The sequence below is a fragment of the Indicator indicator genome, chromosome 3 (assembly GCF_027791375.1).
Source record: "Indicator indicator isolate 239-I01 chromosome 3, UM_Iind_1.1, whole genome shotgun sequence".
NCBI lineage: Eukaryota > Metazoa > Chordata > Aves > Piciformes > Indicatoridae > Indicator > Indicator indicator.
This window is the reverse complement of record NC_072012.1, coordinates 14,051,699-14,077,645: the sequence shown is the minus strand read 5'-3', so window position 1 is coordinate 14,077,645 and position 25,947 is coordinate 14,051,699. Positions and strand designations below refer to the sequence as shown.

At 42.9% G+C, this 25,947-nt stretch overlaps 1 protein-coding gene across 2 annotated transcripts in view; it reads left to right on the top strand.

Moving 5' to 3' along the window:
* PRKCQ (protein kinase C theta) overlaps positions 1-21,497 on the top strand; it is a 48,056-nt gene extending 26,559 nt beyond the window's left edge. The window contains exons 12-17 of one of the 2 annotated variants that reach the window (XM_054399921.1): positions 5,017-5,108; positions 7,187-7,249; positions 12,379-12,517; positions 17,591-17,779; positions 19,858-19,986; positions 21,313-21,497. In XM_054399921.1, the coding sequence (XP_054255896.1) occupies positions 5,017-5,108; positions 7,187-7,249; positions 12,379-12,517; positions 17,591-17,779; positions 19,858-19,986; positions 21,313-21,468 (768 nt within the window). In that variant the 3' untranslated portion in view covers positions 21,469-21,497. The remainder of the gene's footprint in view (positions 1-5,016; positions 5,109-7,186; positions 7,250-12,378; positions 12,518-17,590; positions 17,780-19,857; positions 19,987-21,312) is intronic. The other variant, XM_054399922.1, reaches the window with a different exon arrangement.
* The last annotated feature ends 4,450 nt before the right edge of the window (positions 21,498-25,947 follow it).

The window sequence follows — 25,947 nt, the reverse complement described above, 5'->3', positions numbered from 1 at the left end:
GCAGGGTCTATGCAACAGGACAAGAGGTGATAGTTTTAAACTAAAAAGGAGAGAGTGAGACTCAATCTAAAGAAGCAATCTTTTATAGTGAGAGTGGTGAAACACTGGCCCAGATTGCCCAGAAAGCTGGTAGATGCCCATTCCTGGAAGAATTCAAGATCAGTCTGGATGGGACTCTAAGCAACCTAATCTAGCTGAAGATGTCCATACTGACTGCAAGGGAATTGGACTGGATGACCTTTAAAAGTCCTTTCCAATCCAAACTATATTCAATGTTTCTATGATTCTATAGCTTGACTGGAGAATTCTGTTGTTTTGGGTGCAGGATGCACAAGTTTGGTGTGAGAATTTGTTACTCAAGGATATTCTCATGGTGGGTCAATAGGTTATCTGTCAGCTGTCTGGAAGGCAGATGGGTAGGGTAAAGGCATGGGGCTCTTTCCAAGCCTCCTTCAGAGCTCTGTAGGTCTCAGCACTGAGGAACAGCATTCCTGGTGGTTGATTAACATCCTTGACCTGGGACTATTCCAAGGTAAAAGGGCATGACAAAGTCATGCCATTGCATCTGCCAGATCTTGAGAAATACCCACATCACCCACTCTGACAGACTTCAGAGCCTGGCAGTAGCAGATAGGAGCCATGAGATAACTTTCCCAGGACAAGAGGAAGTGTAGTTTGGAGCCTGTCTGCAGACACATCCTCTGTGATGTTCTAACCCTTTAACCTTTAGCATGCTATTGAATTTTCAGTGGTTTCAAGCAAGATTTTTACTGCTCCCCATTTTTAATGGGTGCTATGACTTTGTAGACCTCAGTCTGAGGAAGCTGTCTCTAATTTGTTGCAGCTTGCACTGCTTGATTACATCTTACTACTCATAAGGATGTACATAGGGCTGATCTCAAGTAATATTTCTTCTTGGGCTATTCCAAACAACTGACCTTTGTAAGAAGCAAGGGAAACTTCCAAGTCTCAGAGTAGAAAAGTCAGAATGATGATGTCTGTCTTTTCAGTAAACTGTGAGCTTTAGAATTAATCACGGAACCATGGAACATGCTGGGTTGCAAGGGACACCTAGAGGCCATCTAGTTCAACCTCCTTGCGGTAAGCAGGGACATCTCCAACTAGATAAGGTTGCTCAGAACCCCATCAAACCTGACCTTGAATGTCTCCAGGGATGAGGCCTTCATCACCTCCCTGAACAACCTGGACAGTCCTCATAGTAAAGAATTTCTTCCTAATGTCCAAATGACCAAGTCGAGTTTGTAGTGTGATGTTTGGAGGCCAGTTAATCGGAGAGGTTGTCCACCTTTTCTTTACTCAGGAGGCAGAAGGATGCTGCCAAAGTCCCCAGTTTCAAATTAGTGTCCCCCAGTTCAATTAAATAGGTTCATCACATGGTTGCAGGACTGCTTGTTCTGCTGAATGAACTTGAACTTCAAATGACTCTTAAAGGTATGCAATAAAGTGTAGCCAAACTCACTGGACTTTCCAGGGAAACACAGGAGTTTCTCCTTTCCAGTCTGCTGAAACTGAATCTGCTCCATTTGAAGACCCATAAGGTTTCTTCTGTTGAAGTGTGATGCCAAGGACTCAGGCCCAGCCAACATGGATTTAGGAGGGGCAGGTCCTGCCTCACCAACCTGATCTCCTTCTATGATCAGGTGACCCACCTGGTGGACGTGGGAAAGGCTGTGGATGTAGTCTACCTGGTCTTCAGCAAGGCCTTTGACACTGTCCCCCACAGCAAACTCCTGGCCAAGCTGTCAGCCTGTGCCTTGGACAGCAGCACTCTGCACTGGGTTAGGAACTGGCTGGAGGGCCAAGCCCAGAGAGTGGTGGTGAATGGTGCCACATCCAGCTGGCAGCCTGTCACTAGTGGTGTCCCCCAGGGATCAGTGCTGGGCCCCATCCTGTTCAATATCTTTATTGATGAGCTGGATGAGGGGATTGAGTCCATCATCAGTAAATTTGCAGATGACACCAAGCTGGGAGCAGGTGTTGATCTGTTAGAAGGTAGAAGGGCTCTGCAGAGGGACCTTGACAGGCTGGACAGATGGGCAGAGTCCAACAGGATGGCATTCAACAAATCCAAGTGCCAGGCACTGCACTTTGGCCACAACAACCCCATGCAGAGCTACAGGCTGGGGTCAGAGTGGCTGGAGAGCAGCCAGGTGGAAAGGGACCTGGGGGTACTGGTTGACAGCCACCTGAACATGAGCCAGCAGTGTGCCCAGGTGGCCAAGAGAGCCAATGGCATCCTGGCCTGCATCAGGAATAGTGTGGCCAGCAGGAGCAGGGAGGTCATTGTACCCCTGTACACAGCACTGGTTAGGCCACACCTTGAGTACTGTGTCCAGTTCTGGGCCCCTCAGTTTAGGAAAGATGTTGAATTGCTGGAGCATGTCCAGAGAAGGGCAACGAGGCTGGGGAGAGGCCTTGAGCACAAGCCCTATGAGGAGAGGCTGAGGAAGCTGGGACTGTTTAGCCTGGAGAAGAGGAGGCTCAGGGGAGACCTCATTGCTGTCTACAACTACCTGAAGGGAGGTTGTAGCCAGGAGGGGGTTGGTCTCTTCTCCCAGGCAACCAGCACCAGAACAAGAGGACACAGTCTCAAGCTGCACCAGGGGAGGTTTAGGCTGGAGGTGAGGAGAAAGTTCTTCACAGAGAGAGTGGTTGGCCATTGGAATGTGCTGCCCAGGGAGGTGGTGGAGTCACCATCCCTGGAGGTGTTCAAGAGGGGATTGGACGTGGCACTTGGTGCCATGGTTTAGATAGTCATGAGGTTTAGGGTGACAGGTTGGACTCGATGATCTTTGAGGTCTCTCCAGCCTTCTTGATTCTATGATTCTATGATTCTATAATTCTATGCATGCAGTTGCTGGTCCTCCTTACTTCCTTCACCACCTTCACAAAGGTCATCTGGCTCAAGTGTTTTCCTGAATGGGCTCCTGAGCTCCAATCTTGCTTCCAAGATTTATGCATTTCTATACTAAATTGCCCATCTCCATTTGGCTTTCTTACTTGCTTTAAACTGACTTATGGGCATAGACACTACATGTGCAAGTCTTCCAAGCTGAAAACCTGCACCCATTTGGTTTATTGTCAAAATTTGTATTCTTCCCCTAGGAGGCCAGATCTGGCCCTGTGTTTGTGCGATGACAGGTGGGGTTTCCAGCCAGACATCCATTTAAATAAGAGTACTGTAATTAAAAGGATCTGGCTAAAGAAATTGCACTAATTAGAGCAGACAGCTGTTATCTGAAAGGAACAAACACTGTGGGGTTTTTAAATGGCCAGCTCTTGGCTTGCTGCCAGACATGCTTACATTGGATCTTATAGACAAAAATTTTCCTTCAACTATTAAAAATATAAGTCAAAACTCTATCTCCTCCTCATAAAAAAACAAATAAACAAACAAAAAAAGCCCAAATAAAACAAACCAAAGATGGTAATACAAACCAAAGAGAAGATACTGATAAACTTTGACATAGCCTGGAGATTACTAACTTCGATGTCTACAGAACAGAGAGAGGCTTCTGAGAAAAAAAAAGATACCACGTCCATTTTATTTTATGCACAAAACCTGAGATTCCTGAAATGGAATTTTAAACTGGGGAGCACAACTTAGTGCATAAATAGTATTCTTCCAGCAAAAGGCCCCTCTCCTGCTCTGCAGGTGTAATCCAGTGTGATAGGGGTTGGTCTGAATCAGCCTCCAGCTTCATCAATGAACTGGAAGAAGAGATAGATTGTGCCCTCAGCTAATGGTACAAAACTGGGAGGAGTGGATGACACACCCGGAGGCTGTGCTGCCACTCTGCAAGACCTTATCAATATCTAAAAGGTGGGTGTCAAGAGGATGGGCCTAGACTCTTTTCAGTGGTGCCCTGCAGCAGCACAAGGGGCAATGTTCACAAACTGGACAAGAGGATAGTCCATCTGAACATCAGGAAAATCTTTTTCCAGGGCACTGGCACAGGCTGCCCAGAGAGGTTGCAGAGTCTCCATCTCTGGAGACTTTCAAAACACACCTGGATGTGATCCTGTGCAGCCTGCTCTGGGTGACTCTGCTTTAGCAAGGGGGTTGGACTAGGTGATCTCCAGAGGTCCCTTCCAAATCCTACCATTCTGTGATCCTGTAGGGGTCTGGTGCTGTAGTAGTTACAGCTCATGAAGCAGCAAAGGGATCAATGTAGCATATACCAAGAATGAGAAAGAAAACCTTGATGATCTGTTCTGTTCTTTATTCACCACAGAGATTCCCCTCATACTTCCTGTGTGCCAGAATGTGTGGTTTCTACTTTTCTGATAGAACAGCTGATAATTGCATGCAACTGAGGACAAAGATTGAAACATTTTCTGGCCTTCTCTGAATTACAAACACTCAATGGACATCCAGAAATACAATTAATTCATGAATCTTCCCAACATCAAGTTAGATTCTGCTTTATTTAGTAGAGCAGCTCCCAAGCTTAAAATCAAGTGTGTGCTTAAAACAAGCTGCAGCATTTGGCCAGTATCTCCAGTAACTTAAAAAGGTCAAACCCATGTGCCTCCACAAAATATGTGCAGGAATGCAGGTTCCACCAGCTTGAGATCACTCCACTGGATGGATAATGCTGGGAACAAGGAGGCACTTGCAACTTCCTTCACCTCTTCCAGTAGTCTCCTTGGAATCTTTTCCATCTGTCCTGTTAAACAGGCACTGTAGAGTTACTTACTCTCTTTTAGTGAGCCTTGGGGTGTGCTGGTAAAAATGAATGGCACCAGATGCTTATTGAGTGGATTTGCAATGTTTGCTAATGCTGTATATACAAATCAGAGCAGAGAGGATGAGTACAGGGTTGGAGAACAAAGAGAAGAAATGAGAAATGTGGTAAAAAAACTGCTTTCTATCCCAAACTCTCACTGTAATCTTTTCCTTCCTCTTTCTTAATGCTTTATGAGTGGATTTTTTTTCCCTACTTCTATCTTGCTCTCTCCCATCCCTTATTATCATCTTGTCTCATTCTCTAGGAAAACCTCTTTTTTGTGATGGAATACCTCAATGGAGGAGACCTCATGTTCCATATCCAGAGTTGTCATAAATTTGACCTTCCCCGAGCCACGTAAGATGTTATTATTACTTTTTGCCTTGCAGATCACACACATGGTAGAAGCAAAAGCAGCAGCTGCAGACACCAGGGATCTTGATACATGCAGGTCATCACCCTGACCTAGTGATACACTTGGAGCAAGCCACTTCCTCTCACTTCCTTTCCCCTCCCACAGACGTTTTAGAGCCTAATGTGCTCAGTTGATTTCTGTCAGATATGACCCTTCTTTGCATCCTTAGTCAACCAGGGAAGATAATTCTGTCAGGAAGCATTATGGACGCTGCTACACCCTCATCAGCACTGCATCTGCCTGTAGGCTTACCCTTTAGCCTGCAAACCAGAGACCTCCTTCTATCCTGCAAGCCAGCTCCCTGCGAACCTCAGCACAGACCAACAAACGTTTGTTCAGAGCCAAGATCTGAGCTGGATTGAAGCTGTCCCTCAGGGTGCCCTGCTTGCTGAATTAGTCACCTTTGAAGGACTGCAGATACTCACAGAGAGAGGCTCCAAAGGGAACATTCAATCCAATTGAGACCTTACCTCTGGAGGTTCTTCCACCCTCTATAAACTGCCTCCATTGTGCCTAAGATCTTATTTGCATGGCCCCTAGGTGAGGGTCCTTTCAAAGCAACCTACAGGTGTTTGCCCTGAATTACAGCAGCCCTGGGGCTGTTCTTTGTTGCAGTCAGTGAGTTCTTGTTCAGCCCATAATTGGAGGCCCCAATAATAACATCATGCACTAATCTTTACCCTAGACATGCCACCACCAAAGAAATCCCACAGATGCACTTCCATCCCTCTGTGGAGCCAAATATCTTGTTCTTTTCAACACCGGCTGGCATATAGCCAAGTTGCAGGACTTGCTTAAGCTAGGGTTCCCATCCAGTGAGCAGAGGTGAAGCTGTTGTTTGTTAGAAGTAATGGAATTTTCTGTTTCCCCCTTTATGGTTCAAGGTGGGTGGGGGGGAAAGACATAAAACCTAGCAAAAGTGCACAAGGTAAATTTAAACAAAAAATTAACACACCGAAAGAGAATTAAAAATCTATTGAACTTTGATTAAAGTAAATAAAAGAATTAGAATAAATGAAAAGTGCTTTTAATCCTTCTGCAAGCAAAAGTTGTTTGGAAAGTCAATATTGAAGCCATTACAGGAATTAATTTTTATTTAATAATTAAAAAACAATCATTTCAGGTAGTTTTTAATTTGATGATTTTTTTCATAAGTGTTTGAATGTTTAGAATTAAGAGTCAATGCATTGAAGACCAAGGGAGCAGAGCTGATCATCCAGTGGCTGCATTCCCTTCTGGGAGAGCCCTTCCATCCTGCAATGATGCTTCAGCCTTATGCTACCTCTTTGCAGCAGGATGTGGTGTTGTCCTGTAGGCCAACATGTGTTGAGAGCAAAGATCTCAAAAAGACACTAGAGAAAGACCAGTGAGCTGCCAGCTGGTTCACATCTTGGATAAAATTTCATAAAGAAATCATAAAGGTCTGTTTGGCAGGCCAAGGAGATTGTCTGTGGCCCTCAAACTCAGACGCCCACTTGCCTGTCTGATTACTGGAACTACTCCACTGTTGGTGCAGCAGTTACTGAACATGGCAGGTTATAGCTGCTCTTCTGAGGTCTGCAGCATAGATACCACCTGATCTGCCTTCTTTGCAGATGCAAAGAGTGATGCAAAGTAGGCAGTGGAAGCTGGGTGGTGGTTTGTTGCTCCACAGCTATTCTGGAGACGTCCTTGGGTACTGAAGTGCCAAAGTGCCCCAAAGTTAGTCACATTTTAAAAAAATGCATCTGGCCGTGCAATGAGGCTTTCACATCCATGAGGATGAATAGGCTCCAAATCTCCACCATTTCACAAAATGGGATCCCAGTGGGATCTGGGATACTTAGATTTGTGGCTTGGTTTTGGGAATCTCACATCATCCATCAACCGACGGATGTAAAACCCCTTCTGGGTACATCCCAAGTCTTCTGAGAACTCAATAAAATTTTGACTGCCTCAGAGACAGTCTCCATCATCTGGGGTCTAGTTGAAAGCTCCTGTTGGCAAGCAACCATTCTAACTTGTGCCTTTTATCACTCAGGTTTTATGCTGCTGAAATCATATGTGGACTCCAGTTCCTCCATTCCAAGGGCATAATATACAGGTAATTTTACTCTTTTGTATCAAATATGCTAAACCTTTCCTACTTTCCCTGCAAGCATAAGAAAATGTTGCTTGGATGTACTTAATGGTATGGTACTTCTATGCAGATTTGTGTTTTACAGAGTTTGGCTGTTTTCTTTTAAAGACTAGTTTGGAAAAGGAAGTTTTGGACCCTTTTTGAGAATTCAGTCCTGTTTCAGTTAACATTAAAATGAGTCCATTGATGCCTTTACTCTAAGTCATTCATTTAGTGCCCAACCAAGGCACCCAATTTATGCTTTCCACATATGAAGGCATGTAAGATTAAGTTAGCCATCAGAAATTTGGTATATCTTCTGTGCTGATTACCCTGTGACAGTGGTGCCAACCTCAGCTCAAGTGAAAACAGCAAGGTGACAATGATACACCTTTATTTTTGGATTATTAACATGTCTGTTGTGCACAGTTCCATGGTGAGATGGGATTCATCTCACCTACCACCATGTATGTGAGCTTTTATTGTAGGGAATAAAGAGGAGCTTTTTGAGCTTCATCAAACGTGTTACAGAGTGCATGAGGAGTGTCCATTTCTATCAGTGGGTTCTATAGGGAGCTGATGAGGACTATGGGGGGGATACTACAGCAGCTGCACTCAGACAGAAAAGTTCCTCCCAAAGTTACTGGTATGAACTTAGTCTACCATCACAGAATCAGAGAATGGTTTGGGTTGGAAGGAACCTTATAGATCACCTAGTAACAACCTCCCTGCCATGGGCAGGGACACCTTGTGTTAGACCAGGCCACACAAAACTCCATCCAGCATATCATATATCTATCAAATCCCAAGAGAGAAGTTCTCTACTACAAAACTGCCCATTCAAGCTTTTGCTTGACTTCCCTAGGAGCTTCAAAGTTATGCATGGGTGCTTTAATTTAATGTGCATCGTGCTTCAGACATATAAACAAACAAAGACAAGATGGGATCAAGAAGAGCTGCAGAAATAAGGCCAGAGTCTGCTTTCCCATGGTCAAAAGGAGGAACTAAAATTCTAGGGAGCCCTAGTCCAGCTCATCTTCATAGCAAAAGTTATTTACTGGACTGCAGCTTTCTATAAAAGGAAGAAGCAAATAGTTTGTCACAAAAAAATGAGAAAGCTCACTAAAACAACGATGTTTGCTGAAACCAAAATGAGCTTATTTCAATGTTTGCCATGTAGTGTGAACATTAGAACAAGTGCTAGAAGCGGATGGCTTGTTTACATTCAGCTCTCCCATTAGAACACAAGCTTGAATTCAAATAAACTCACCTAATTATTCATGATTAGTAGTCATGTGGGAGCCATTTATAGTCTTTACTGACCAATGATGGTGATTGCATAAACATGAGATCAAATATCAATGGCATTACTTTAAGATGATCTCTGGGATCTCAGCAAGTTTCTGGCTCTAATTATTGTTCTGGATGACTTAAGGGAAACGTTTTCTGAAGTGCCCAAACCACTTAGCCATGCCTCTCATTTGTATTCAGACTTCTCAGAAAATTTGATTAAAAATATCTGCAGGACATTGTGAGTTTGTGGCAGCATTGTTCATGCCGGTATTTTGTTTGTAATTCACATTTTTATTAGAATTGCTACACCAATGATATGTCAGGATTTAGGACCAGTTTCCTCATGAAAAGAAAGAGACGTTTAGAACCTGGAGCCATGAGAACATGGACAAATTGAATAGCTGAACAATGGATAGTCCAGTGATAGGAAGTAACAGCTCATTCACAGGGTCACAGAATCATAGAACAGCTTGAACTGGAAGGGACCTTGAAGTTCATGTAGTTCTAAACACCATACCACAGACAGGGATATCTTCCACTAAACTAAGTTGCTCAAAGCCCCATCCAGCCTGGCCTTGAACACTTCCAGGAGAGGGAATCCACAACTTCTCCAGGCAGGTCTTCATATATAAACTTCAGGTCTTCTTATATCAGCATCATATTGTCTTATAGCAACCTCAGGTTATCTTATATCAACCTCTGTCTTGTCCATCAAGCCACTGTTGTTCCTCGGGGCACTGCACCTGCAGGACCTGTCCACATCAGAGGACGCTGCCATTGCTGGGAGAATGATGCCTCCCAGCACAGATTGGGGCAGGCACAAGCTGTTTTAGACATGGGCATGATGTGTGATGGTCCAAGCCATAAGGGGCTTCAGAGAGAGACCCAGATGGCCACTCTGCAGCAAAGGAAAAGGAAGAAGGGCTGCTGCTCACTCATTACAGTGACAGGAAGAAACAGCTCATTCATAGGATCATAGAACAGTTTGAGGTAGAAGGGACCTTGAAGTTTATCTGGTTCCAATCCTACTGCTGTGGGCAGGGACGCCTCCCACTAAACCATGTTGCTCAAGGCCTCATCCAGCCTGGTCTTAAATAGGAGATGGTGAGACATTGCTTTGTCTGTCAAGCTTTGAGAGAAAAGATTTCACCAGCCTTACTTCTTTTTGGTTTTGTTTTTTTTTACTGAAGACAACGACAACAAGGTCAGTGGAGAACACACAGACATCAGTGTCTCACTCAGAGTGTGGCAGTTTTAGGCTGTGCCTAGGACATTTTCCACAAATCTTGAGTAGTAAGTAGTAGAACGTAAATAAATCCCCAGTGGATGTAAAAGGGAAAATAATGATAAGGTCTTAAAAAAAATAATCCCAAAAAAGCCTGGTATCTAACATAAAGTTGTATACACTAACTCTTTCTCTTTTTGGCTTCTTTGCTCTAATTGATGCTTCTGTTAGCTTGCTGACCTTGGCTGTGTTCCTTTGTTATGGCTAAGTACTAACAGCTACAATTTGCTCTTCTTTCTCTTGTCCCATGTACAGGAGGGAAGGGGTGAAAGAGGAGTAAACAGGAGTAACCCCCTGGTTTTGTCCAGGGGGGGGTCATACGTTGCTTATAAATTATAAATACATGTAAATATTGTATACTTTGTACATATTCATTGCATTTCGTATTTCTAGATAGTAGTTTTCTTGCAAATATAGCTTCATTTGCTTTCATCTGAACTGGTCTGGCAATTTTATGCTGGGGGGAATTTCAACCCACCACACAGAGCTAACTAAGCACTTAGGAAAGAGAATAGAAATGATTTTTGAAAGTACATCATTTGCAGTGTAGTAAGAATAATGAATCCAGCTGTTCTGTATCACGCAGCCGTGTTTGGAAAGGTTTTTGGAAAGGATGGCTGAAATTTTAATGAATGAGCCGAGGCATTTTCAGCAGAAACTCCAATCCCTCGTGCCAGTGAGTTTGAAACTCATCAAAATAATGAAAGTGAACTGTAGGTGATGGGGTTTTTTTGTTTTGCTTCGATCTACCAGATGAGTAAAAGCAGTGCTGGCAGCCAGAGATTGATCTCAATGGTGTAACTAAAATAAGTCATTCCAGCTGGAAATTGTGACAACATGAGTGTCTGCCATTTGGAAGGCAAGTCTCGGTTGTCTTTATATTTCTTTTTGATTGATGATTCCCACTTTTTCTTGCACCTTATTCTAGCAGCCACAAACTATTGCTCTATGACACTGATTTAGTGTGTAGACACTACAAGGTTCCCCACCTTGACTAGGACCTGGCTGAAGCAAGACAAGTTGCTATGCACAGAAGGAGTCTGCATAGCCATCTTTCCTGCAGCTGTAGGTGATCTCAGGAGTATCATGCATTAGAAATTATCTTCTTGGAGTCAAAACCATTTCTGGGGGAAAAAAAGAAAAACAACAACAACAAAGCTAAACAAAACCCACACTGCAAAACAGTTGTCACAGGGAGGTTTATACGGCAGCCTCATGGTTAGGACTCTTGCTTGAAGTGTGGAAAATGTGCATAGGTTCTGAACCAGCAGAGGCTGGAAAAGTCCAATTGTATTCTCAGCTGTGGGCACAAGCAAATGCTTCTGGGTGCTTTGGGAACCCTGAGAAGAAACAGTAGTTGATAGCACAGGGTAGGCAGTGCAGGAATGTGGGTCTCTGAGAGTAGGAAACTCAGATTCTACCTACATGTCAGGTGAAGTGTCACATCAGTGAACCAAACATCTCCCTGAGCCATTATTTCAATGGAGAGCAAAACTTTTAGGTAAGGTGTAAGAAGTTTGACATAGAAGCCATGCTGCCCTTCCTTTCTCCTTTTCTTTCTTTCTTTCTTTATATTCTTTTCTCTCCTTTCAGAGGTTGTTCCCATGTGAGGATCCCTTTGTTCTCTGTCAGTAGCTGCAGTTCATCAACTTGCTTTAATTTCCTTCTCTATGCAGTTCTCTCTATTCATTCTCTGGGCTCTTTGCTTCCCACAATAACTCAGAGCCTGAAACCTCTGACAACAGCTCAGTGGTTTTATGTGAAGGGCTTTGTAAATCTCCAGGGCTCAGATCATGCATCCCACCAGTCAAAAGGTGGTGAAGTTCTGCTGATACCTGGGATTATTCTGGCTCCTTGCAAGCCATGCAGGGCTTGCAGGTCCTTACCTCTTCCAGCACTGAGAGGGAGATCTGGCAGCAGCTTCTGGGACAGGACTGAGATTCCCAGGGAAGGAGAAAATCCTCATTAGCTGATCCCTTCTTTCTGTCCTTCTCCAGGCCGTGTTAGGACAGAAGCACCAGCTCTTGCAAGGCACTTTTTAGCTTGACATCCTCAAAGGAGGCAACTTTGAGAAGACCACAGAATCATGAAAAGTTTTGCATTAGAAGGGACCTTTAAAGATCATCTAATCCAAACCCCCTTCAGTGAGCAGGGACATCTTCAACCAGATCAGGTGGCTTAGAGTCTTGTTCAATCTACCCTTGAATGTTTCCAGGGATGGAACATCTACCACTTCTCTGGGTAGCCTGGTCCAATGTTTCATCACTCTCAGGGTAAAATATTTCTTCCTTAGATCCAGTCGAAATGTACCTCTTGTCCTGTCACAACGGGTCCTGCTAAAATATGACTTGGGTAAAGTCTTCTCTAACAGTGCTGGGACAGAAGGAGTAAGGAAGTCCAAGAAACCAGTTCCTCTGCCTTCCTTTGTACTTGCAACATGAAGACAGTACATGGAAGCAGATAGCAAGTTAGTGTAACCTGCTGAAATAACTCATATAACACTTTAAAGGAGAATTTTCCTTCTTTTTCTCCACAGAGACTTGAAACTAGACAACGTCCTCTTGGACAATGAGGGGCACATCAAAATTGCTGACTTTGGGATGTGCAAGGAGAACATGTTTGGAGATGCAAAGACAAGTACTTTCTGTGGAACTCCTGACTATATCGCTCCTGAGGTAGGTGTGGGTTGTAAAGAGGTCATCAAGCTGCTGTGGAACAGAAAACGTGTCTTAAGACATGACTGTCAGTCAGTGGTGGAGCCTTCAAAGAATAATAACCTGCTTTTGAGAAGTTCCAGGCTAGAAACTGGATTTCAGTTTGACTCAGAGTCTGCATTGCTGCCTGGCATTGCTTATTTTTGTGGATAATTAATTTTTTTTGTGGGCCTGGGAAGCAAGTGGTTCTTGGTTTAACCAAGAAACAGAATGCTTAATGGAAATACAATTTGCACCTTTGGACAAGAAGCTCCAAGCAGTACCTCCTGAAATTCTGGGAGAGAAACAGCATGAGGAATGGGAAGCATGTTCCCTAGTTAGCCACCAGTAGTCTTCCATGGCTGTACAGGCTCCTTGATAGCTGGTAGGGAGCTATGAGCATTTCCAAAGGATGATGTCATTGCAACCTGAGAAACAAAATAGAAAAAAGTAGGAAAAAATGTCCACCTGGAGCTGATTCTCCCTCCTCATTGATTAACCATCTTTTAGAAAAGAGAGGATGAGGTCTGCCTTCCATCAGGGATATGCTCTGATGCTTGAATAGGGATGGCACCCATAAACATGGACTTCTCCCTTACTCAGACAAGTTCTTAGCTGGCTGCAAACGCAGCCTGCATCACGAGAATCCTCCCAGAGATGAGTAAGGCACTATATACTCTGAAAAGACTTTGCCTTCAGAGCACAGGTTTCAAGGTCTTAAACTTAAAACTGAGCACAGACTTGAAGGTCTGTCTAGATAAAAAAAGAGCCAACAACTGTTTATAAAAAGGGATGGAGATGCTTGGAGACATAAACATGAGAGTAGTCATACATCCCAGCTTTTCCTCTTTAAATGTTAGCAGTCAGAGGAGAGGGTGTTGCTGTCCAGAGGACAGCTGAGACCTGACCTGCTAACTATGGGCTCTGGGCTACCTACTTCTCCGCTTGGCTGTGCAGGGTGCCAGAGCACCTCCTGTCACTTCACGAATCCATCCCTGGAGGACATGCCTCCTCAAGGTGCTTCCTGGTGAAGGAGGCTCCTAAACTAGACATGATGGAGTTGTATCAGGGCTAGGATGGCTTGAGCTTATAAGGGCATGGCAGAGCTTGTAGCTTTTGTTAATTAAGGTTCTGCTCTGTCCACTTGACTTAGTAAAGCTGGAGCTCACATGGAGGCAGGCTCTAAGCTCCAATCAAAAACATACCAACAGTTCCTCTTCTCATAATGCAGTTGATATCTACTGTTACTTGGTGGAGAAAAGGTGGACCTGACCTCCACAGGCCTATGCAATAAAACTGTGTGGTCACAGGCACTAGACTTCAACTTGCCCATAGCAAGATGCTTTTCCATTTCTTCATGTTTCTTTCTGTGTTTTCTTGTATAGAAACTTGTTCTTTTTAAAATTTCTTTCCTAGTAATTTTAGATAGTTTGAACTAGATGTCTCCAGAAAAAGAGCAAGCTTCCTTAACCTGATGGCCTTACCCAATGATCGATCTTGTTGTGGAGAAGCTTTGACTAATTAGGTGGCAAATTAGGTGGAAAAAAACATTTTTCAGCTCAGAGAAGAATCTACAAGTCATCCATGCATCACTTTCGACATGACTCTGAAATCCATTTAATTTCCTTTCGAGATCCCATTTCCTGATTTTAGTCTTTTCTTGATGGATATTGGTAATTTACAAATAGCTTTTAAAGCTTCTGGGTTTTTTTTCCCTTTCACTACAATTCATTGATCTTGCACTGTGCACCAAGGGCTCAGTTCTGATCAAGGTTGCACCACCGCTGACACAAGGCTGCTTTCTTCAAATCAGTTAGATTTTTATAGCCTAACACCAGATACAAGTGTGATCTGCAATCAAGCTGTAACTTCTTTTATTCCCTTCAATAAGGTTTTATTTAATAAAGAAAAAAAATGTTATTTTCTTCCTCTAAAAAAAGAGAGCTCAGTAATAATCCATTATCTCTGATTTTACTTCACAGAAAGGAGGAAGGCTAGAATAGCTTAGGGTTTTATTTCTGCACCATCATTTATTTTAGAGACTCAATGAGTGCATATAAAATACTTTACCTCTAAATTGGAAGCATTGCTAGAGTTCATGGATCATCTCTCCTCCCAGAGGCAGGAGCACTGGACTTCTTGTCAGTATTTCAGTGGAGCTGCTAGCACTGTAATTTGTTACAGATCCAGCACCTTGGTTACAGCCGTGAAGAAAAGGGGGCTTTGGGTCAGTAGACAAGTCATTTATTTTTTTAATTAAAAAAAAAAAAAGTAAAAAAAAAAAAGAGAAAAGGAAAAAAAAGGCAATAAACCTGAAATTAATTTACTGAGTTTATTTATTTTCCCAGAAAACTTCAAAGCTTATAAATCTTTTCTTTGACTGCCATACAACATTTAATTTCAATATCAAGACTTTTGTAATTTAAAATTTAAGTCTTCTAAAAATAATATGCTTTTCCATAAGGAAAAGTTGGGATGATTTTGTTTATAAGTGATCCAGATGTAAGCCCTGGAACAGGGAGGTGGTGAAGTTACCGTCCCTGGAGGTGTTAAAATAACATGTAGATGTGGTGTGAGGGACATGGTTTAACACTGATTTGGCTGAGCTGGGTTAATGGTTGGACTTAATGATCCTAAGGGTCTTTTCCAACCTTAATGATTCTATGACTCTATAATTCTGTGAAATATTCTACGGGGTCTTGCTGATTCCTTTGGCTGTGATGAAACACATTGTATATATTGCATCTTATATTCAAGTATTTTTTTGTCCTTTTCCGATCTGCTCTTTTGGTGCTTTGGGGGACAGCTGTGTAAGTCATGAACACTACATCAACTTGGGGTTTAGAATTCTGACATCAAGATCTTGCTTTGCTAGATGTCAGAGGCATATGCTAAGGGATACTTATCACTTAATGTGTGAAAATTCATCTAAAAATGAAGCATTAGACAGCACTTAACAGTGTTGTATAAGGATTAGCATCCCAGAAGACAAGTCATGCCTTCCTGTCTTAGCTGTGTAAGTCACCTTTAAATCACTTCCATTGCCTATAAAGAAACTCTGGATAATTAAATTATTAAGACACATAACTTCTAGGGGATAAAATGAATCTGGGCCCAAGTGGCAATTCACAAGCAATGAAGACAAGATAGGAAAACAGCCAAGAAATTACTCACCCATTTCCACTGTACCTCAGAGCCAGCAGTAGAGATCACCTCTCTAAATCATATTTTTTCAGCTATCAGCACTTTCATATGTACTGATCTAGACAGCTGTTTTCACGGGTATTAAGCTACCTTCAGGACTTGTCATTGTCACCTACACTGTAGCTATAGCATAAGGAATCATATTGCAATCAAGCCATGGGCTCCAAAGTGAAGATTGTGCATTAAAATGACCTGTTCATCTCTCCAGTTCTAAAATCTTGATAAGGACCCTAGACCTCATAGTCACCAGTTACCTTTAGACATCTGCAATGTAAATATCCATATATGAGCAAGTTATCTAGGCTCCTTGATAACCAAAGGGGATGAACAGATAAAGCTCCAAGGAAATTTTATAGCACCCTTCTGTTACCTGATGGGGGCCTACAGGAATGCTGGGGAGGGACTATTTACAAAAGCTTGTAGCAATAGAATGAGGGACAATGTTTTTAAACTAGAGTAGGGTAAGTTTAGATAGGACATTAAGAAGAAGTTCTGTACTATGAAGGTGGTGAAATACTGGAATGGGTTGCCCAGAGAAGCTGCCCAGAGAAACACCTCACCCCTGGAAGTACTTAAGACGAAGCTGGATGAAGCTTTGAGCAATCTGATCTAGTGGGAGGTGTCCCTGCCCATGGCAGGATGATTTGAACTAGATGATGTTTAAGGTCCCTTCCAACTAAATGATGATGATTCTATGATTTGGTTGGATGTCTAGAACTGGACTAATTCTTTTTCTTTACTGTAAAAGGAGCTAATGATAATTGGTTCAGGTCTAGGTATCTCTATAACAAGTGTCCAAAAGGCAGATGGTTTTTTTACTTCATTAGGGGGGAGTTTTGAGATCTTGAGGATGTCTGACCAAGTTTGTAGAGGAAGAAAATTCCACATACCTTCTTAGGGGAGGTCATCACTCTAATAGACCCCTCCACCATGGTCTCAGACACTGGATGTAGCCTTCCGTTTACTACTGATGCAGAAATGCACAGACAAATGGACCGACTGAGGACACATTCCCATTCATCTACCTATAACTCAATTGGCCTCAAGAGGACAGATCAGCAACTGCTTTCTTGTGGTTTTTCTGGAGCAGATTTTGCTGTGCTAGATTCACACTATTTCTACTGACTGGCAGTCTCAAAGTACCCTTACACTACTGCATCTGTAATTTTAAAACAGAGCTTATGGCAGATAATTCAGTACCAAAATTTTAATGCCTATCCATTTCTTTTCTTGGACTTCTCAAGCCTGATTTGAACCCTTGAGATAACTTGAACAGTAGGCAAAAGATGTCTTGCCTCACTTTTTATGTTTGAGATCAATCTGGCAGCTAAGGATTTGTTCAAGTTACATGCAACCTGTTATCTGTAGTGTGAAGGACTGTTTTGGCACCTAGACATGGCTGTGACTTGAAGCTCCTCAAACCACAGCCTCTACACCACTGGCAGATGCTCTGGCTCATGCTGCAGGCAGGGGGAAACATCTCTGCTATCCCACTCAGTGCAAAGCAGCTGTTGAAAATGTCAGGGTCTGGCCATTCTTATGAAGATTAAATACCCATGTCAGACATTTTGCATCTGTCTTTGATTTAGATTCAATATTAGGGAGAAATTCTGTACTGTGAGGATGGTGAGACACTGGTCTCAGGAAAAGCGTGGATGCCTGCTCCCTGGAAGTGTTCAAGGTTGAGCTGGACAGGGCTTTGAGCAACCTGGTCTAGTGAAAATTATCACTGCCTATGGCAGAAGGTCTGAAACTAGATGATTTTTAAGATCCCTTCCAACCCAAACCATTCTATCCTTCTGTAATTCAATGATTTTATGACTCTCTGATTTTATTTCTTTCTTTGAGCAGATATTGCTGGGGCAGAAGTACAACACCTCTGTTGACTGGTGGTCTTTTGCTGTCCTACTGTATGAGATGCTTATTGGTCAATCTCCTTTCCACGGCCAAGATGAAGAGGAGCTTTTCCAGTCTATCCGTATGGATAACCCGTTCTACCCTCGCTGGCTTGACAAGGATGCTAAGGATATTTTGGTGAAGGTAAGAATTGCCATCCATTGATCAAAAGGGCTGTGGGGTTTTTGTCACAACTGTCATCTTTGAATTGTGCATCTTCAGCTGTTTTTTAGAGAAATGAATTTACTCTGAGAGGACCAGAGAGACTTTGTCTGTTAATCTCAAAGCTCACCTGATCTATGACAAAAGGCCATCTTTAAGTCTTCTTTCTCTTGAGTTGTGATGATGGCTACTCACATACAGTAAGTAGGATGATGAGGTGTCAGATACCAGCAAAGATCAGTTTCTTTGCAGAGCAATCACTAAAGTGCAAGGTACACTAACTCCTGGAAAATATATTCTACCAGGCTTCACACTAATGTTTACAGTGACTTCTGTGATAATTATAGCTTTGAAGTTCTGGTGCCTCAGAGATATGAGGACATCTAGGGTAGATTTCTTTGTTTTTCAGTTTGATTTTCAGTAGAAAATATTTTGCATCTTTTGCACTGAGCTAAAGAGCAGGAAAACAAAGCCTGAGCTGTGTCCTGAAGTGGTGGAGCTGCTCAAGCTAGTAGCACCATGTCATCTGAATTTTTGGCCCTTTGAATCTCCTACATAGCAATGCACAGTGTCCTTTCTGAGTGGACTACTCTTGTGATTCCCTCTAATGAGCATCTTCCTCATCTTTTAGGATCCCTTCCATGAATACATCATTTTTTTTCATCACTTCCTTCTCAGCTCCATGCCATTTAGCATCTAGTCTTTCTGGCTTGGGATACAAATTATTCTAGAGTTGCAAGATAAAAATACGATGAAGTCACAATGAGTCTAACAAGTTACTTTTCCTCAGCTGGGCTTTGGGCTGGTGTGGAACAGGGTCTAAGCTAGGCATTTTAACTCAATATGGAACATGGTAAGATAACATACATGGAACATGTACAGGGTCTTATAAATGCTCAGCTGATCAAAGAATCATAGACTTACAGAATTATAGAATGCACTGAGTCAGAAAGGACATCTAGAGGCCATCTAATCCAATCTGCCTGCAGTCACCAGGGACAGCCCCAACCAGATCGGGTCATTCAGAGCCCCATCAAGCCTGACCTTGTATGTCTCCAGGGATGCAGTCTCTACCACCTCCCTAGGCAACCTGTTCCAGTGTTCCACCATCTTCATAGAAGGATGCCCAGGAAAGAACTTCTTCCTAATGTCCAGTTTAAATCTACCCTGCTCTAATTTAAAACCATTTCCCCTGTCCTAGTGCTACAAGCCTTTGTAAATAGTCCCTCCCAGGTTTTCTTGCAAGCCCTGTTCATATACTGAAAGGCTGCTATAAGGTCTTCCTGGAGTCTTTTCTTCTCAAGGATGAACAATCCCAACTCTCTCAGCCTGTCTTCATAGGACAGGTGCTCCATCCCTCTGATAATTTTTGTGGCCCTCCTCTGGACCCTCTCCATCATGTCCATGTCCTTCTTGTGTTGAGGGTACCAGAGGTGGACACAGAACTGTCCAAATATTGTTCATATGTGACCTACAGTCCCTACTTTGACTTTTGCATTTACGGAAGAACGGGACTACATACAACATTCCACTACCAAAAAAAAAAAAATTAAAAACTAAGAATAGGAGATTATTTTAGCATCTGTGCTAAACAATAAAGAAAAATCACAAAAATCAAAATAATTTGTTCAGGAATACATATCATAGCAGACTCAGATTTTGAACGTCTATGTCTGGGACATATGCTGCCATCTTTCTGCATGAACAGCCTGTACTTCTGTCAGGATTAAAGATAGAAATCATCTTAATACCAATCAATAAACTTCCTTACTTAGGAAAAAACCCCAACATTTTCTCTATGATGGGCTCTTCTTATTGCCACTGATTCTGGATAATTACCTCTTCCACCCTGCTTAATGCCTGCATTATCACCACAGTTCTGGCATGTTATGCTAAGGATCCAAACTAGTTCTTCATTGAGAAATGCAGTAAGAAGAGTTTCACACTCTCACCAACCATGCTTTAGTTTGAAGTCTGAGACTCTGTCTGGTAGGACTGTCCTATTGAATACACTGCTGCTGATAAAAGACTAAGGTGTTTCTCTTTCTTCAACATTCTAGCTTTTTGTGAGAGAACCTGAAAGGAGACTGGGAGCAAGAGGGAACATCCGCCAGCATGCCTTTTTCCGGGAAATAAACTGGGAAGCTTTAGAAGAGAGAAGGATGGAGCCTCCTTTCAAACCAAGAGTGGTAAGGATGTGTCTTCTTTCAATTCCACCATGTCTTTCTTTCCTGAATCTTTCATTCTCTAAATATTTAAAGCCTCCAGCACATGCTAGCAACAAACCAAAGCCAGGACCCACAGTAATTTTATCAAGCCATCTGTTTAAGGATGCTATCCAAAATCTTCAGACATGAGTCTTTAATATGAGAGACCCAGAATCCTGTTTAGATTTATGGAGTTAGCATTTTAAGGAGGAGTAACTGTCTTCTTCACACTGGAACTAAGAGTTTTAGGCACCAAGTGAAGGTTTTCAAAACGTCCTCAAATGTATCCAGGGTTATCTTCTGGAACTGCTCTGCACATGCGGTCCCTGTCTAACAGCAGATGAAGGACCTTGGTCTCCTGTCTAAAAGTAAATGGAGAACCTTTTTCTTGGGCAGTCAGAATGGAAACTGTTGACTCTTACTTAAATGTCTAAATACAGATTAAATTGATCACGGGCTGTTCAGTATGTTGTGTACAGCAGAAACAAGCAGCTGAACCCATCTGCAATTTGGATCTGCCACAATCTCACTTGTACAGGTATTGGAAAGATAATTATGAGCTCTGTTGGCTGGGCTGCCTAACCTAAGCATCATGGCTACTTTGTGATGGCTGTAAGTCTAAGTCTAGCATGCCCAAACCCAAGATACCATAAACTACTCATCACTTTCTGAGTTATCATAGCAAGGGTCTGGATGCCACTTAAAACACATTCACTTAATTATGTAAGTGCAACCTACTCTGTAGGGATTATCTTTCACTGCACTGAAGAAAGTAAAGAAGCAAAAGAAGTTCAGGTAATGAGCTGATCAGGATAGTCCTGACTATTAATAACAGCCCTATTAAACTATTAAAGTCCTATTAATAACAATAATATAATTTGATTTGCCAAGTGTATCATACATGCATTTCACAGTTCTTCAGAAGTGTTATTTAATTGATGGGTCCAGTCCATCGTGTTACAAAGCTGTGACATCCCTGCCTGGCAGAATTCACGGACCACAGTCTCAATGTCTCCTATATAATATTTATTCCTATTACTACCTCCATTGGATGGTATTAAGCAAGGGGTTATCGCTGGTTGCTGGGTATTAAGAGCTCAGGAGGGAGTTCACTGCAGCTTGATGTGCTTCTATGAATAGTTTGGGGTAGAGTAATTAATCATTGTGCAAAAAGCCAAGAGCAAATGCATTGTGGATTCCCTGGCTGAGAATGCCCACAGGAAGTAGCCTGATAGGGCCAGTACCATCGTAATGAAGATGTGAATGTCAGTGGTTTAACATCTGGTTTTTTCTTTCCTTTTCTTGAAGAAATCCCCCAGTGACTGTAGCAACTTTGACAAGGAATTTCTAAATGAAAAACCCAGACTGTCCTGTGCTGACAGAGCACTGATTAACAGCATGGACCAAAATATGTTCAGCAACTTCTCGTTCGTGAACCCTAAAATGGAGAAAATCTTTTCCTGAGATCTGACTTACTGAATGTCTGATGGGACAGTAACACTTGCTCAACTGAAGACTGTGCATGGGTATTTTTATCAAGAATCCACCAGAAAAACACCTCAGTGAAAGTTTGTGCCATGCCTGGAGGCTTACAGTTTATATCAGTCCATATTAGATGCCAATCAATCTTCCCTAATGACGAAGTTTCTTCATGGTATCTTTTGGTCTCTCTTCTCTCTTTTCCTGGTGTTCTTGAAGTTGAGAGCATCTGAAAAAAAAGAAAGCAGAAAACCTGTTCCCCACTGCTTGTACACACAGTCAATGGGTTTCTCTGTAAGAAAAAAACAAGTCTGAGCTTCTAGTGATGTCATGTCCATCTCTGCAATTCTCACCTTGACCTGCTTCCTTCTGAAAGACAAGTGGTTTCCTCAAAGCCTAAGGGCATCTAGGAAGAGTTCAAGCCAGGTGCTTTGGTAATCTCCACTTGTAGAGATGTACACTTGTACATATGCAGAACTGTGCATGTGTACACAGGAGTTTTGAAGAAGCAATTTTACTCCCTGCACACTTTAAAAGCAATGTTCACAGATGTTAGAATTCAATATTGCTCCACTGGGACAAAGAGACTTTGCAGGTGCTCATTCCAGCATTTATACATTTCAGTCAGAGGCCTGCAGCTAAGGACTCAACCCTTGAAGGAGGATCATGCCCATGGCAAGTGTCAAGCTCAATGCAGAAAAACAGCGGTTTACATTTAGTACTTGATCAGGAAGGATGGAAAGTTGCAGTGCAGCAGAAAGCCACAAGAACCTCTGTTCCAAAACTCTTTAACTGTCTTCATATAAGCCAGGCTCAGGGCAAAATCTCCACTGAGCTTTCAAGAGTTTTATCCTAAAACCACATGAGAAAAGTGGAGGAGGTTTCTTCAAACCAGTGTTTAAGTGTCCTAAACCAAATCTTTCAGTTATAGCCTTTGCATATTTTACTTGAATCACACAATCACACCATGGTAGGTGTTGGAAGGGACCTCTGGAGATCATCTAGTCATCAGCCTCATCAGGTTGCACAGCATCACATCCAGGCAGGTTTTCAGTATCTCCAGACAAGGAGACTCCACAATCTCTCTGGGCAGCCTTTTCCAGGTAGTCAAGGCTGATATCCTTGCAAAGGCTGATGTGCTTTCTGTGGCTCTAGATGATGTCTCAGTGGTTTGGCATACATGGATTAACAAGCTGCATGGTCACAAGGCAGGACAGCACATCAGGTGAGAGTGGCCCCCTCCTTCACCTTGTGGCATTTTGCCATGTGTTTGCAGTCTGTGGAAACACAGATGGGTTTTTGAAAAGTCTTTTCTGTGATCCTTTCATAGAAGGATCCTTTTCCTTGAAGATGGACAGTTTTCTAAGGTTGGAGAGACACAGAACCACCCAGTTACTTCTTGTCACTGAGATACCAGTTAAATACTGGGTCAAAATTAAGTCAAAGCCCAGAGGATTCTGTAATAACTTAGACTTAGGCAAGCAAGCCAAGTTAGTGTTAGGTTCTAATTGAAGTGTATACATTTGGAGCTTCATCGTATCAACCCCTTCAGCTCATGGAGAAGTTCTCACTGTGTCCTCCCAGAATCAGATTCCCTTCAGAGGCACCTTTCTGACTGTGCTGGACCAGGCTGTCAGCTTGAACCTTTCAACAGGACGAATGCAACCTTGCAGGCAGTGCTAGGACATCTCTGTTATAGACTGCAGGCAGCAAATCCTGCAGGACCAAGAGCAGAAGTGCCCAACATCTAGCAGAACAGCAGGGTACCCTGACAAAGGTTCAAGTCCAGTGATTCACAAATGCTGGGGGCATTTGTGTTCACGGTTTGTGCAGCTGGTCACCATGCTGAATGAGAACAGTTGTCGTGAATTTTTTTAATTCCAGTGCTGTTTTTACAGTTTAATAAAATGTTGTGTACGATTGGAAAGTGGCCTTGAAGTGAGTAAATAGGGACCAAGAAGAGGAAGTGCTTAGAAAAGCCATTGAAATGGACCTGTGCTTTCTGGGAGGTGTTCCCCAGGGGAATTCCAACCCATAAATACTCAGGATCGGCAAGGATTTGAACAGCTGTGACATCTCCATAGGTCAGTATCTAAAACAAGGATTTGGTGCTGTGCAAAGGCATCTAAGAAGACAGTAAAATGATTCTTTTCACTTCTGTGGTGATGTAGTTGTAAATGGGGTCTCATTTCTCAAAGGGGTTGCAGAGCCAGATTGTGTAGAGGTCATTACTACTAAAATCATAAGATCATTTTTGTTGGACCTTAAAGTTCATCAAGTCCAACTGTTACCCAGAACTATAAGGTCGCTACTAAACAATGTCCCTCAGCACCATATCTACATGGCTTTTAAATTTTTCCTTGGAAGGTGATCCCACCACTTCCCAGAGCAGCCTCTTCTGGGGCTTGACAACCCTTTCAGTGAAGAAATTTTTCCTAATACCCAGACTAAATAACCTGTCCCTGGAACAACCTGAGGGCATTTCCTCTCATCTGTTACCTGGAAGAAGAAACTGACCCCCACCTCAATACAGCTTCCTTTCAGGTAGTTGTAGAAATCCATAAGGTGTCCATTGAGCCTCCTTTTATCCAGGATAAACAACCTCAGTTCCCTCAGCTATTCCTTAGAAGACTTGTGCTCTAGACTCTTAACCAGCTTTGTTGCCCTTCTTTGGACACTCTCCAGCACCTCAGTGTTCTTCTTGTAGTGAGGGGCCCAAAATTTATTGCAGTATTCAATGTGTCTAGAGTGATTCAGGCCATCTTCCTTTGAGGCTGAGTCAACCAAGTCCTTGGAGGGCTTCACTCCATCTGCAAACTATGGAGTCTGGATGGTTTGGTCCAGACTAATGCATTTCCAAGCATTTGAAGACTGGCAGTATCCCACTCTGAATGACTGTTAGGGATATTTTTACTGCAACAGTGGCTTGCACCAATGTAGGGACATCCCAAGAGTGTAGACTAAGGAAGGAGGGTGCTGAATCACACCATTGTGGTTAAGTAACTGAAAAGTAACAGAGTTTAACACTTCTCTGACCAGAGGCAGGGCTCTCTGCACTCCAACTGTGGTCCCATATAGCTGAAGCAGCCAAAAATACAATAGACTTGTAAAGGAGGATGTTTGAGTAACTGCTAGAGAAGACACAATGTTAGACTTACTGTAGAGCTTTTGATGCAAACCACAAAAGCACATCTTCTTCTCTCTGCAAGGCATCTTCAGCTTAAAAACCAAAGACCAAAGACAAAACCCCCACTGAGGATGGGGGGAGGGAGATGGGGAGAGGTCGGTAGAAGCCACCACATACCTGCATGCTGTACTTCTCATCAGTGCCACAGCCTGAAAACCCTCCCAGCTGTGCTTGTGTTGTGGAAAGGCTGACGTGGTAAGCAGCAAGCATTTTCCTGTGGTGACAGTGATTGAAAGATAGGAGCTTGTGAGGGCTGAAAGCCAAACACCAGCACGGAAATGAGCAGGAGCCCAGGTACTCATAGAGATGTTCCTTTGCCTTGGCTCAACCTGGTACCTCCTCCATACCCATCTTGTCTTCTTTCTTTTTTTTTTTTTTTTTCTTTCTGCTCCTTCATAAAATATTCTTTATATGGCATAGTAGATGGGGCTTGTGAGGTTTGGTTATTAATTCACTGAAGGTTCAGTCCATTTCTGTAGGCCCACGGGATCACAGCATTGCTCTAGGAGCATGGCACCTGCAAATATCCCAGTCTGACCTCCAAACACCACCATGCTTAGCTAAAGTTTTGAGAGTCCTCCCCATTCAATTTCTTCCCCAGTCTTGCTGCTTCACTCAACAAATTCACGAATTCCTAATTGTTAGTAGTCACCAAGACAAACCTTAGGCTGATAAACAGATCAGGACGAGTGAGACTCACCAGTGAGTGACTGCCCTGATTTCAGCTCTCCTGCAGAGACTTCCAAGGTGCTTCCAGAGGAGGTTGGTTGGTGTCACAGCTCCTTAGTGTGCAGCCCAGGGGAATGGTAGTCTCTTACACAGAGAAGACCTTTTCTACCTCACTGCTTACAGAGAAGTTTTACCTTTGCAGCCAAGACAGAACATGCACAGCTGGTGAAATACAGGAATGAATGTATTTCTGGCTCTTCTGGCACTGGTTGCAAGCCAGTGGTCCTGTACATCTCAGGTCTTGGGACAGTCACTGGTGGATTTAAATCTAGCAAGACTCTGCCCACTTCGCCTAAACACAGATGGGGTCCATGCTAACATGGTGGGTGGGCTTAGGCTCTCCAGTTTCAGTACACCTCAACCTGCAACTGCACCCAGACATGACTCTGGGTAGTGAGTGATGTACTGATGTTTAAAGCCACCCAGGACCCCAGCATAACTGGTATTTAGCACTTCAGAGTAGGGTCAATCACTTCACCTGAGATTTCTCATCAAAGCAGTGATGTTGCCTTCAAAGCTGAAGTGGGCTGAAAGCTTAAATGAGCATC